Genomic DNA, 14,214 nt, shown 5'->3' on the forward strand with positions numbered 1-14,214 from the left:
AGAATCCTCCTGATTCTCAGCCCTCTCTTTAAGAGGACTATCAACCTACTCTGCAATTCCCACCACACCCTTTCTCTCCCTCTGATTAACTGCACTTACCCTTTTGTTCATATATAATAAAAGTATTTAACTTTTTGATTTAATGCGTGCATTTAATATATGCCCTAAGCAGCTGCCTCAGTCACGTAGCCAGTGCCTAGAGGGCCGGTGCATCATGCCTTTCTCCACACAGAACTTCCTGCATTGCTGTGAGAAAGCTGGCATGAGCCAGGGGAAACAATGATCGCAGTTGCTTTGTGCTCAGTAGGACCATAAACGCCAGCAGCAACCAATAGAAAAGTCTGAGATACTTCACTCCCTACCTAAAATCTACCTTACTGTGTTATTTAGCCAGTTTTCTCTCCAGAACTCGGCCATTCAGTACCACAACGCACCAGTGGACTTTTAGCCAAGGGGTTGGGACAGTTAAGATTGAGGGACTTCTTAGATGTGATTTGGGAAGGGATTCAAAGGATGCCCAATTGAGAGATCTCCCAGACTTTTTTCTAAGATGTAAAGATAGTAGCACGTAGAGACATCTACGTGATAAAGAATCTGCCTGTAATGCAGGAGACCCAGGTTTGATCCCTGGTGGGGAAGATCCCCTGGAGGAGGGCATGGCAACCCACCCTAGTACTCTTGCCAAGAGAATCCCCATGAAGAGAGGAGCCTGGCAGGCTGCAGTCATAGGGTCACACAGAGTTGGGCACAACTGAAGCAACCAAGTCGCAGCAGCAGCAGAGACATCTACAAAGGTTTTTGTTTTCCTAACTCAGTCATGAATGATAAACCATCTGTATGTGCCTTCTTTTTTTATTGATATATTGATTGTCTGTCTCCCCACCCCCACGATGGAAGCTTCAGGGGGCAGGGACTTTGCTTTATTTACTGCCTCATCCTCTACAGTCCATAGAGTCACAAAGAGTAGGACACAACAGAGCGACTGAGCATGCATGCACTTCTACACTTAGAACAGTGCCTGGCACATACCAACCACTCAGTGAATGTTTCTTTATTCTCTCTCTTTTTGTTTTTGAACTCTTTATTTTGTATTAGGGTATAGCCAATTAACAGTGTTGTAATAGTTTCAGGTGAACAGTGAAGCAATTCAGCCATACATGTACATGTATCCATTCTCCCCCCAAACTCCCCTCGCATCTAGGCTGCCACAGAACACTGAGCAGAGTTCCGTGTAGGACCTTGTTGGTTATCCATTTTAAATATAGCAGTGGGTACACGTCCATCCCAAACTCCTTGGTAAATGTTTTTTGAATGAGTGAGTGGGCTCAAGTAGTAACACAGGAGGACACTCACTCCCAGCATCCAGGGGACAGGTGGAGCTGCTGTCGGGGAAGTAATGGGTGTCTGGACACAAAGATGAGAATGAGAGCTGAAGTTTATTGGTACTAAGGAAGTAGCCATTGCAATGACAAAGGGACAGCTGCTCAGCCAGTCTTCTTCTTTTCTGGACATCTGGGGGTCATTAAATCAAGTCTGCAATTCTGGACTGCACGGCCAGTCTCACAATTCTGGATAGGACACCGTGGAATCCCTGGGCCCTGAGCAGAGTCCCCGGGGAGCAAAGCAAATGGCCCAGGGGGCTATCCATTGCCATTTTCTCCTCTGCTGCTCACGTCAGAGCCAAGAGAAGCCTCTGTTTGTGTGGGAAATGGCACAGCTTGCATTTGAACTTGCTCTTTGCCTAAAGCCTAACATCTACACATCCAGCTTCTTGTCCCAGAATTTATAACCCAATATAGACATTCGTGTAACCCTTGATGTCCTTAAATTTGTTGCTCCTCAGATTCGCTTGGATTTGCCTTTGGCCACTCTTGAAGGGGATAGTCTCCAGAGTGAGACTGGCTCTGTGATGGGGTTTGAGGACTCCAATGCTGCAGCAGAGAAAACAGACTGTCAGAAAACCATGGGATTATGATAACCTCAGAGCCCCTTTCTACTCAGAAGCCAGACTTCCCCTTCCCCTATGTCTAGAACAAAGGACAGTTCCACCCCGAGGATAAGATGGGAAGGAGAGTGAGCACTGCCAGGACTCACAGGACTCTCTGCTGTCTCCTGAAGAGACCACTTCCTTCCACAGTCAGCACACAGTCTTCAACCTGCTCCGAGAGGGGGTTTGAAAATACCACCTGTATAGAGAGCGGCTGGTTCACAATGGCTGCTCCTAAAACCTGAACAAGGAAATCCAGAGAGGAGAATTAGTCTCATCCCCAATTCATCAGACATTTATGGAGGGCACTATTCCCTAGATCTGCTACCTACAGAACTAAATTTCCATGGCCTGTGTTTTTCCAAGTATGGACAACTTAATGGATTGTCATTAACATTTTTAAAAAAATGAAATAGATCAGCACTACCAAACCAGCTCTTGAACAAAGGCTAAAAGATCTCTAGATAGGAAACACAGAAAAGGTTTATAAAAATGAATCCAAAACAACAAAGTAAATGGTAATGGGATCATATTTATCAATAATTACCTTAAATGTAAATGGGTTAAATGCTCCAACCAAAAGATAAAGACTGGCCGAATGGATACAAAAACAAGACCCCTATATATGCTGTCTACAAGAGACCCACCTCAAACCTAGGGACACATACAGACTGAAAGTGAGGGGCTGGAAAAAGATATTTCATGCAAATAGAGACCAAAAGAAAGCAGGAGTAGCAGTACTCATATCAGATAAAATAGACTTTGAAATAAAGACTGTGATAAGAGACAAAGAAGGACACTACATAATGATCAAAGGATCAATCCAAGAAGAAGATATAACAATTAAATATGTACCCAACCTAGGAGCATCTCAATACATAAGGCAAATGCTAACAAGTATGAAAGGGGAAATTAACAGTAACACAATTATAGTGGGGGACTTTAATACCCCACTCCTATGAATAGATCAACCAAACAGAAAATTAGCAAGGAAACACAAGCTTTAAATGATACAATGAACCAGTTAGACCTAATTTATATCTACAGGGAATTTCACCCCAAAACAATAGATTTCACCTTTTTCTTAAGTGCACACAGAACATTCTCCAGGATAGATCACATCCTGGGCCCTAAATCTAGCCTTGGTAAATTTTTAAAAATTGAAATCATTTCAAGCATCTTTTCTGATCACAATGTGGTAAGATTACACGTCAACCACAGGAAAAAAATTACTAAAAACACAAACATATGGAGGCTAAACAAACGCTTCTGAATAACCAACAGATCATGGAAGAAATCAAAAAGAAAATCAAAATATGCATAGAAACAAATGAAAATGAAAATACAACAATCCAAAACTTATGATATTCAGTAAAAGCAGTGCTAAGAAGGAGGTTCATAGCCATACAAGCCTACCTCAAGAAACAAGAGAAGCATCAAATAAACAACCTAACTTTACACTTAAGCAACTAAAAAAAGAAGAACAGAAGAACCCCAAAGTTAGTAAAAGGAAAGAAATAAAAATCAGAACAGAAATAAATTAAAAAGAAACAAAGGAGACTATAACAAAATCAACAAAACTAAAAGCTAGTTCTTTGAGACGATAAATATAATAGACAAACTGTTAGCCAGACTCATCAAGTAAAAAAGGGAGAAGAATCAAATCAATAAAATTAGAAATGAAACTGGAGAAATCACAACAGAAATACAAAAGATCATAAGAGACTACTATGAGCAATTATATGCCAATAAAATGGGCAACTTGGAAGAAATGGACAAATTCTTATAAAAGTATGACCTTCAAAAACTGAACCAGGAAGAAATAGAAAATCTTAACAGACCCATCACAAGCACGGAAATCGAAACTTTAATAAAAAATATGCCAACAAACAAAAGCCCACAACCAGATGGCTTCACAGGTGAATTCTACCAAAAATTTAGAGAAGAGCTAACACCTATCCTACTCAACCTCTTCCAGAAAATAGCAGAGGAAGGCAAACTCCCAAACTCATTCTAAGAGGCCAACATCACCCTAATATCAAAACCAGACAAAGATGCCACCAAAAAAGAAAACTATAGGCCAATATCACTGACAAACATAGATGCAAAAATCCTCAACAAAATTCTAGCAAACAGAATCCAACAACATATTAAAAAGATCATACATCATGACCAATTGGGCTTTATCCCAGAGATGCAAGGATTCTTCAATATATGCAAATCAATGTGATACACCATAATAACAAATTGAAAGATAAAAACCATATGATTATCTCAATAGGTGCAGAGAAAGCCTTTGACAAAATTCAACATCCTTTTATGATAAAAACCCTCCAGAAAGCAGGCATAGAAGGAACATACTGCAACATAATAAAAGCCATATATGACAAACCCACAGCAAACATTTTCCTCAATGGCAAAACATTGAAAGCATTTCCTCTAAAATCAGAAACAAGACAAGGGTGCCCACTCTGACCACTACTATTCAACATAGTTTTGGAAGTCTTAGCCACAGCAATCAGAGAAGAAAAATAAATAAAAGGAATCCAGATTGGAAAAGAAGAAGTAAAACTCTCACGGTTTGCAGATGACATGATCCTCTACATAGAAAACCCTAAAGATTCCACCAGAAAATTACTGGAGCTAATCAATGAATATAGTAAAGTTGCAGGATATAAAATTAATACACAGAAATCCCTTGCATTCCTATACACTAACAATGAAAAAACAGAAAGAAATTAAGGAAACAATCCCATTCACCATTGCAACAAAAAGAATGAAATACTTAGGAATAAATTTACCTAAAGAAACAAAAGACCTATATATAGAAAACTATAAAACACTTATGAAAGAAATCAAAGATGACACAAATAGATGGAGAAATATATCATGTTCATTGATTGGAAGAATCAATATAATGAAAATGAGTATACTACCCAAAGCAATCTATAGATTCAATGCAATCCCTATTAAGCTACCAGTGGTATTTTTCACAGAACTAGAACAAATAATTTCACCATTTGTATGGAAACACAAAAAACCTCGAATAGCCAGAAAGAAGAATGGAACTGGAGGAATCAACTTTCCTGACTTCAGACTATATTGCAAAGCTACAGTCATCAATACAGTATGGTACTGGCACAAAGACAGAAATAAAAATCAATGGAACAAAATAGCCCAGAGATAAATCCATGCAACTATGGACACCTTATCTTTGGCAAAGGGGGCAAAAATATACAATGGAGAAAAGATAATCTCTTTAACAAGTGGTGCTGGGAAAACTGGTCAACCACCTGTAAAAAAATGAAACTAGAACACTTTTTAACACCATACACAAAGATAAACTCAAAATGGATTAAAGATCTAAATGTAAGACCAGAAACTATACTCTTAGAGGGAAACATAGGCAGAACACTCTGACATAAATCACAGCAAGATCTTCAATGACCCACATCCCAGCAATTCTAATGAGGTGGATGAAATTGGAGCCTATTATACAGAGTGAAGTAAGTCAGAAAGAGAAACACCAGTTCAGTATATTAATGTGTGTGTGTGTATATATATATATATATATATATACATACATACATAGAGAGAGAGAGAGAAAGAATTTAGATGATAACCATGACCCTATATACAAGACAGCGAAAGAGACACAGATGTAAAGAACAGAGTTTTGGGCTATGTGGGAGAGGGTGAGGGTGGGATAATTTGAGAGGATAGCATTGAAACATGTATATCACCATATGTAAACTAGATGACCAGTGCAAGTTGGATGCATGAAGCAGGGCACTCAAAGCCAGTGCTCTGGGACAACCCAGAGGGATAGTATGGGGAGGGAGGTAGGAGAGGGGTTCGGGATGGGGGACAGTTTTGCACCTGTGGCTGATTCATGTTGATGTATGGCAAAAACCACCACAATATTGTAAAATAATTAGCCTCCAATTAAAATAATTAAATTAATTTTTTAAAATGAAATAGAATATAATATCAGTGTTTATCATGCAAGATATTGTTATGTGAAACTTTTACTTCACTTACACATGTATGGACATTTGTGTAAAATATTTCTACTCAACCCATCGTATGGAAAGATCTGATGACTTGGGAGTCTTCAGTAATATTTCCTCTGCTGCAAGGATTTCATTGAAATGTAAAATAAACAAGAGCTCCAAAGGATTCTCAGGGATAATTTGAGTGGGTAGGATCATTTGGGGACAGTTTTTGTTCTTTCTTTTCAGAGTCTAACTCCATCCCTTCTCACCCTTTTATCTTAGTTGGCTCAGTTTCTTTTCACACCAGTGTGAGTCAAGACCAGTGGATCATTCAGGGCTTAGAGAGAAGGAAGTAGCCTCAGGAAACTTGGAGGCACCTTTGGAAACCCTCCCTAAAATAGATTCCAGTGGCTGGGCTTGCCAGATGCACCCCACCAGGGGGAACCCCAGGCTCACTTGGCAGGATCTAGGGGGATGCTTGGCCTTGGGGAAACAGCACTGGCAGGAAGAGCCCTGTGAAGTCTCCCCACCAGAATGTCAGAGAAAGAGGAGTCCTTGGAGGCCATCTAGTCTAAGCCCGTCATTGACAGTTCAAGATGCAGAAGCCCAGGGCTTGTCTAAGGATCCACAGCCAGGAAATAGCACATCAAACCTGAGCTGACCTTTGTTCAGGCAGCGCTCTTCCCCCACTCAGGATCCTCCCATTTGCGCCCAAGTTTCTTCTTGTTGACCCTGGGGAAGGCCAACAGCGGGAGGAGACACAACAGAGGGGTCTTTCCCCAACCTCCCCATGGCAGTTGCTCAAGATGCACCCATAAGACCTCTCAGGGTACAAGAGGATGGAGACCTCATCCAGTGTTTTCTGATAAACCTGCTCCTGGTGGGGAGGTTCCTGGAGGCACCAGAAGAGGCAGGGGGAAGGAGGGGCTGCTCTCCTGAGCAAGCTCTCAGTGGTCTCTATCCTCCATCCTCAGTCAGTCCCAAGGAGCCCCCAGGCCACATGCAGGGCTCTTGCCTACATTAATCACGATGCTGGGATAGGCTAAGGTGATGATCTTCTTCACCAGGATCTTTTCAGGACTGTTCTTCTCTTCACCCAGGGCACTGATGCGGATCAGCTTGTCTGTGGACAGGTACTGGCTGTACTGGGAATAGGTGATTTTGCAGGGATAGGTCTTTGCTAGGGAGAGAACACAGGATGAGGTGAGACTCGCTAGAGAAATCAGCTGGGCCTGGGTGGATCTGGGACCCTACTATGCAGAGGAGAGGCCGACCTTACTGAGCCCCCAATGAAGCAGGTACTCAATTTTCTGTTGGAGGGGCTGAGAGGTGAAATGGCTTGCCCAGGGTTATTCTACTAGTATGTGGGTGCACTGAGGCTCTAACCAAGGTCTGCTGCTGCTGCTAAGTCACTTCAGTCATGTCCGACTCTGTGACCCCATAGACAGCAGCCCACCAGGCTCCCCCGTCCCTGGGATTCTTCAGGCAAGAACACTGGAGTGGGTTGCCATTTCCTCCTCCAACGCATGAAAGTGAAAAGTGAAAGTGAAGTCTCTCAGTCGTGTCCAACTCTTCGAAATGCCATGGACTACAGCCTACCAGGCTCCTCTGTCCATGGGAATTTGCAGGCAAGAGTACTGGAGTGGGGTGCCATTGCCTCCTCCGAGGTCTGGAGGACTTCAAATCCCAGGCTTTCCTCACTAACCCGGCCCATATTCCTTGAGGTGGTAAAGGAAGGATTGAGGAGAAGGAGGAGGTTAAAGGAAAGAAACAGGAGTAGAGGAGAGGGAAGAAGAGGGAAGGAAGGAAGGAGGAGGACTATGTGCCGGAGGAGACACTAGAAAGACAGTTCTCACAGGGATCTGCCCTCAAACCCTTGGCTGGCTTGACCCCCTTATGGCATTTCCATAAGCTACTCTGTGTTCACGCCCATACCCAGAGCCCATACCTTCTTCAGGAGAGAGTGTGATGAAGGCTGTGTCCTGCCAGAATGGGAGCAGGGGGCTGCCGTCATGCAGCAGAGACTGGGCACTCAGGTTCACTCTGAGGTCCTTGAACTGGGGCGACATGTTGAGGGCCAGCAGGACAAACCTTATGTCCTGGCCCATGTCTGGTGAGTCGAGCAGCTGGAATTTCAGGGAGACCTGGACAACATCACTGGGCTGGAGAGAAGGAGTAGCCAGGCTCCGCGGACTATCACTCAGTGGCACGGACCTAGGTTGTGATTCTGTTCGGAGGGAACCTGGGGACCTTCCAGCCTTCAGCTTCTGAAGAGCCTTCAGAAACACCTGCCTCTCCTGTAGAGAACCTGGGAGGGCAGAGCACAGCACCAGTGCCCTCATTTCAATTTCCACCACCTGAGACTCTCCGTCTGAGGCTTTCTCTGCCACCAGAACTGACTCACCTCGTGCATGGAGCAGACTGAAAGCCCTAGGAAATTTATGCCCCCAAGAACAGCCCTCAACCCCTGACCAAAAAGAGTTGGTGGATAAATAGCCTAGGCTCCTTGCCTCCTGAGTGGGATAAATCTGAAGTATTGTTCTATACTTTATACTAAATCTCTGATAGGATTGCCAAATTTAGCAAATAAAAATACAGGGCACTTTAATTTGAATTTCAGATTAACAACAAATGATTTGGCCACAGTGAGACCACAGCATTCTTCATCCTACATTTTCTCAGCCACCCCACTGGCAGGGACCCCAGCAGGATGAGCCCCAGCCACCCACCCACAGTGCTAACAGGCCTGACAAGGCTCCCAGTATCAGCTTGCTCCCCTTCCTCATCTCACTTGCTCATTCTCCTTCCTTCCTGTAGCTTTTAAATCTCCTCACTGATAAACCACTTGTCCTCCAAGTGATCCCCAGTGAAGATAGCCACAGAGAGAATTGAGGTGGAGAGATGGATTGCCAGTACCCTGGATGTGTTCAATGCCATCTCTTAGGCTTGGACTCTGGGCCTTCTCTGTGTTGGCCCTAAAGGCCCACATAGACAAACACAAACACGCACTTTATGGCACTTCCAGGAATCTCAGGTGCTCCCGCCACCAGCCCACACAGTCCTGATTCACTCTTGCTCAAATCCTGCCCCTCTCCCTGCTTCTGGCCCTCTTAGACTGAATATTTTTGCTTGGCTCCCTAGTAGTCGAAACTGGTGGTTGGTCTTAGTTTCCAGGAATCAGTCCACAGCTGACTGACATAGATGCCCCTTGCCCCACTGGCTTGGGTCAGAAGACCCTGCCAGGGATCCCATTTCTCAGAACCATCCTCTGCACGGTGTGGGTGTGGGAGTGAACATTTGGCCTTAGATCAGCTGCGGTGCTAGCTGTGGTCTGGCCTGTCCTCCAAACACCCAATAAAACGAATAAACAATAAATTATATGAAATTAATAAAATTAATTAGTAGGAAAGAGTTTACTCAATCTCCTGCCCTCTTCAGGTTGATCTTTCAGGAAGGCAGGGGCCAGGAAGGCAGGGGCAAGGAGGTCATATACTATAGCTATATGATGGCTGTCGATGGCCCTGCAATGCAAGTGAATATCTTGCAGAGGGTGCTCACTGCCTGTGTGGAGTGGGGTGGGGAGGGACATGAGAAAGCGAGGCAATGGGGACTCCAACTAGGCCCTTAAACCTGAAGGGCTGAGGAGACAGTGGGCCTGGGTTCCGGATCCCCTACTGCAGAGGACTGTCCCAGCTGGCAGAGAGGTTCCCTGGGGTCTTGGGGAAGGTGCCTACAGGACTTGGATTCTGCAGGGGCCTGGCTTGGTCATACCTTCTCTATACTTGTAGTTTTCCGTGATGTCATCCCGCTCATCACTCTGGATGCTCTTGGTGCTAATAAAATTACCAACAGTACTGGTGTCCTGGTGAAGTTTCTGCTCCTTCCCTCCAAAGACCAGCCAGGCCATACAGTCAGCATTCACCATGGAAAAGGCGAAGGCTGTGTCGTAGTTCAGATCCACCTCTCCTTCTTTGATGGCTCTGACAGAGGCAGGGCCGCAGCAGTAGAGGCCTGACAGGGAACAGAGGGGCCTCGGTGGGCTGTGGCTGCAGGGCTGAGTGGGGGTGGGGGCTGTTTCTGTGGCGCTGGGCTCTGCCTGTCCTCCTGAGAGCCTCACCATTGCTTGTCTCCTGAGGTGTAGCGTCCAGCACCTGCCAGCCTCCGAATCCAGGTGGGAGGTCGTTCCGTGCCATCCAGCATTCATTCCAGACATGGAAATTCCTGAGGCAGAAGCCAGAGGAGTGGGTGTCAGGTGAAGCTGAGGGAGAGTCGGTGGTGCTCGAGTTCTTTCTGGAGTAAGGCAGGGGACGATGAGTGATGGACAGCTAGATAGAAAGTCAGGGTGCTGCAGGCCTGTGCACCTCTGTGGGAGGCAGGTGACCACCCTTCCTCCTGTGAGCCTTAGCTTGCCCAGAAAGGAGCTTTCCTCTCTTTGTAAAGAGTGAAGGTTCCAGAGCCAATGGAAACCCTTCACTCTCTCTCAAAAGACTCTCGTAGCCCTTTCTTGTATCTGCTGTCCACTCACAGAGGCAGTCACGCCTCACCTTTGTGTCCAGAGGTGAGACTTCAGGCCATCTGTGATCAGAGCCACAGGTTGAGTATTAAATGAAGGAGGTGAAAAAGAGGAAAACTCCCTCAGGGCAGAGAGCTCCTGTGATGTGATATATTAAACTCAGAAGATGGTTGTATTTGTGTTTAGCTGCTTCTCAGCCTTAGGGTTGGGGATACCAAGGCTCAGGGCTGGTTAAATGGGGGGGCATGGGAGGGTAGCAGGCTCATGCAGTTTGCCCCAGGAAGAGATGTCTCTCACCAGACACTGTCCTTCTTCTTATTCTCCAAAATCCTGCCTGTGTTGTCATAATACTCATCAATGATCAGGTTTCCGTCTGTGTCGTGGCCAGAGTTGAAGTTGGTGATCACTCGGGTGGGGATCCCCAGACACCTCATCACTGTAGAAAGGGCAGAAATCTCCTGTGGGCCATGGATTCCTGGGCTTAGCGCTCTCGACTCAGGGAAATCATACACTTGGCAGGCAGGAGCTGTCTGGGGCACCAGGTTGGTGACCCGTCCGACCTCCCTCCCCACCCTCCTGAGCTCCTCTCCCTAAGGCTCCGCACAAAGGAGAGAGCTTGTCTGCTTTCTCAAACAAGCTCTCCTAGGGCCAACAGAGGGTCTAGCAAGTTTTGGGTTTCCCTGCCCTAGCCAGCAAGGTGGCAGAGGCAGGTCCCTTGGCAAAACTCAGTAGCCTGACTTGTCTCACTTCCCTCCTGGCCATAAATCTCTATCTTCAAACCAAATAGCTGAAATTTTTTCCCTCCTGGGGTAAAGATTAAGACCATCAGATTCTTAGGCAAAGGGCTCTGCTGCTTGGATTTCCCCTTCTGTGTGGTTGTACTGTCTTGGAAGCTCATTATGGAAAGTATTTATAGATACAGCCAGGAAGTCAAGGAGGCTGTAACAAAGGCTAGAAAAGTGAGACTCTATGCCTAATGGAGAAATTCTTAAAAGAAGGTAGAATACTGTCTTTATGATTTTTCTTGTCATTAAATAACTAGCATGAAATATATTGCTCCCTAAAAATCTTTCACCAAGTAATTTTAGCATTCCTGATAATCTTTGCCTGAATTAATGCTATGCTCAACCTTGATTATGTGTCCAACACACAATCAGTTGTGTCCAACTCTTTGCGACCCCGTGGACTGTAGCCCACCAGGCTCCTCTGTCCATGGTATTCTCCAGGCAAGAATACTGGAGTGGGTAGCCATTCTCTTCTCCATGGTGGTACCAAAATGGTTATATTCTAACAGTATCATTTTTTCCATGTGTATTAGCTGGCATTCTTCTATAAAGAAAAGCATTTCAATCTCCCTCTCCCATTTTTTTGGTATTGTTATGAAGTGAAGTGAGTCACTCAGTCATGTCTGACTCTTTGAGACCTCATGAACTGTGGCCTGCCAGGCTTCTCTGTCCATGGAATTCTACAGGCAAGAATACTGGAGTGGGTTGCCATTCCCTTCTCCAGATCTTCCCAACCCAGTGATCGAACCCAGGTCTCCCGTGGCTCCTGCATTGCAGGCGAATTCTTTACCATCTGAGCCACCAGGGAAGACTGGTATTGCTATACCTCTTAGAATCTGTCTCAAGGTGGGAAAACAGAAATTGATCTACAGAGATGTCCATCACAGCATTAAAGTTAAAAAAAATATATGAACTCACTGTATTGTTATTGGTTCATATACTTTTTTAAACTTTAGCAGAGGTTATTTTTAGACATTTGCTTGGTTTCTAATTTTTCCCCTATTGTAATTAATGCTGTGATGGACATCTCTGTAGATCAATTTCTGTTTTTCCCCCTTGAGACAGATTCCAAGAGGTAAAATGACTGAGTCAAAAAATATAGATATTTCTAATAGTTCTTCAAAAATACCACTATCATTTAAAAATGTTTAGAATTTTCAGTTTAGATACTTATTTATAATAAGCATTTAATTGCTTGCAGATTTTAGTTTAGGGTCCTTCTTTGGCACAAAGCCTCTCCAGGCTGGGGTGGGGGTACATTCCTGGATGCAGCCCAGGAAGGGGAGGAGAGAAGCCCAAAGGAGAGCCATGCACTTGCCTGGAGTGGCAGGTCTGCACAGGGCCAAGGAACAAGGGTGGGGAGTGAGCACAGCTGACAGTGAATTGTAGGTGGAGGTGACACAGGACCACCCTAGAGAGTAGAATGAAGGTGGGAAAAGCTGCCACTGAAGGAACATGAGACAGCAGTGAGGCAAGAGCATATGAGGCAAGAGCGTGACTCAAGAGCATTACCGTGGGCACATTAATGCTAAGATTACAGTCAGGAGGGTGGATAACACTTAATGGTAATAAGAGCACATGCCAAAGAGGGGTGGTCAGAGGGAGCAGGGAGCAAGCCTCCGTTCTTCACCCTGACTGCTAAATTCATGAAGTGTCAGTGGTGGTGTCAGCTGCTGCTAGACATGGCCAGATAGGCACTTTCCTACCCAAGCACAGGTCAGTGGTCTCATGGCACTCTGAGTTCTCTACTACACATGGTATATGGCATTTAACGATTTGTTTATGAGTCTCCTCCTGAGGGCAGGGATTGTGTGATAGTCATCTTTATCATTATATAACCATTAACAATACAAGGCAGGCCTGTTCTGCAGAAACGTGGGTGCATCTTTGCTGGAAGAGTGAATGAATGTCTCAACTCTTCTGTCCATTTTGACAATTTCCAACTGAAGGCTGTGTGCTGTGCTGTGGATACCAAGCTTGACTTTCCACAGAGCATAAGCTTTGAGTGGTAATGGGTCTGCACTAATCCATTCTCACCATTTCCTCATCATGCCTCATGAGAGGACTGGGATAGGGGACAATAGCTGTCACAGTGAGGCAACAGAGGGACACGAATGGTTCTCTACTCTGGGAGGAGGCAAGTCTTCAGCTTCAGTGTCACGCAAAGGAAGCAGTGTTCAGACCTGCACAGTCATGCACGTACATGTTTCACGGGGTTTTTCCCTCTCTGTCCTGCTTTCTCTGTCCCCCAGCAAAGGGCTTCTGTTGTGGCTTCATCTCTCACTCTGTGCCAATGACTCCTAAATTTGAAACTTGAGCCTACATGGAGACCTTGCTGTCACTGAGCACATCCCCAACTGAGCTTGTCTTCCATTCTTGGCTAGCTTCCTTGCCAGTTGATGGCATCATCATCCTTTTAGGTGCCAGGAATGGTGCCAAGCACTGCCCAGGCATAATCTCACTTAATCCCCTCCACAACCTTGTGATTATTCCACCTTTGAAGAGGAAAAACCTGAAGTTTAGAGTGGTTGAGATCACATGGCAGCAAGAAAAAAGCCATGGCAAGATTTAAACCCCTGTATCTCTGATCTCAGAGCCTCCCAGTGTTAACCACAAGCCTTCACGACAACTTCACTAACCATTGTAACTTCACTACACATCCCAGCAACGTGTTGTCCTCAATGTGTTTTCCTTTGTGAAGTCTTCACCGATTACTCCATGCCCACTCATCCTCCTCCCTGTGCTTTCACTTAATTCCAGCCACCAATGCCACACATCTGATCACTGCATGAAGCTCTCTGTGATCTCATATACTTGTCCTATCTTGTCAGCTAGATTACAAATTGCCCTAGAGTAGGGCTCAGATCAAATACTTTTCTTGCATTTCTTCATCCCCAGCACAGTGCTAGCCAGAGTAGATGCTCATTAAATTTG

The 14,214-nt window shown here is 44.9% G+C and overlaps 1 protein-coding gene across 1 annotated transcript in view; it reads right to left on the bottom strand.

Annotated features, from left to right (window-relative positions):
- Positions 1-1,783: 1,783 nt before the first annotated feature.
- Positions 1,784-14,214, bottom strand: part of TGM5 (transglutaminase 5) — a 33,221-nt gene continuing 20,790 nt past the window's right edge. Inside the window, exons 7-13 of the mRNA XM_070358209.1 lie at positions 10,793-10,931; positions 10,100-10,203; positions 9,754-9,993; positions 7,931-8,290; positions 7,002-7,162; positions 2,095-2,228; positions 1,784-1,931 (exon numbers count right to left, since the gene is read on the bottom strand). Of these exons, the coding sequence (XP_070214310.1) occupies positions 1,784-1,931; positions 2,095-2,228; positions 7,002-7,162; positions 7,931-8,290; positions 9,754-9,993; positions 10,100-10,203; positions 10,793-10,931 (1,286 nt within the window). The remainder of the gene's footprint in view (positions 1,932-2,094; positions 2,229-7,001; positions 7,163-7,930; positions 8,291-9,753; positions 9,994-10,099; positions 10,204-10,792; positions 10,932-14,214) is intronic.

Source organism: Bos mutus, chromosome 21 (assembly GCF_027580195.1).
Source record: "Bos mutus isolate GX-2022 chromosome 21, NWIPB_WYAK_1.1, whole genome shotgun sequence".
In the NCBI taxonomy this organism is placed as follows: Eukaryota; Metazoa; Chordata; class Mammalia; order Artiodactyla; family Bovidae; genus Bos; species Bos mutus.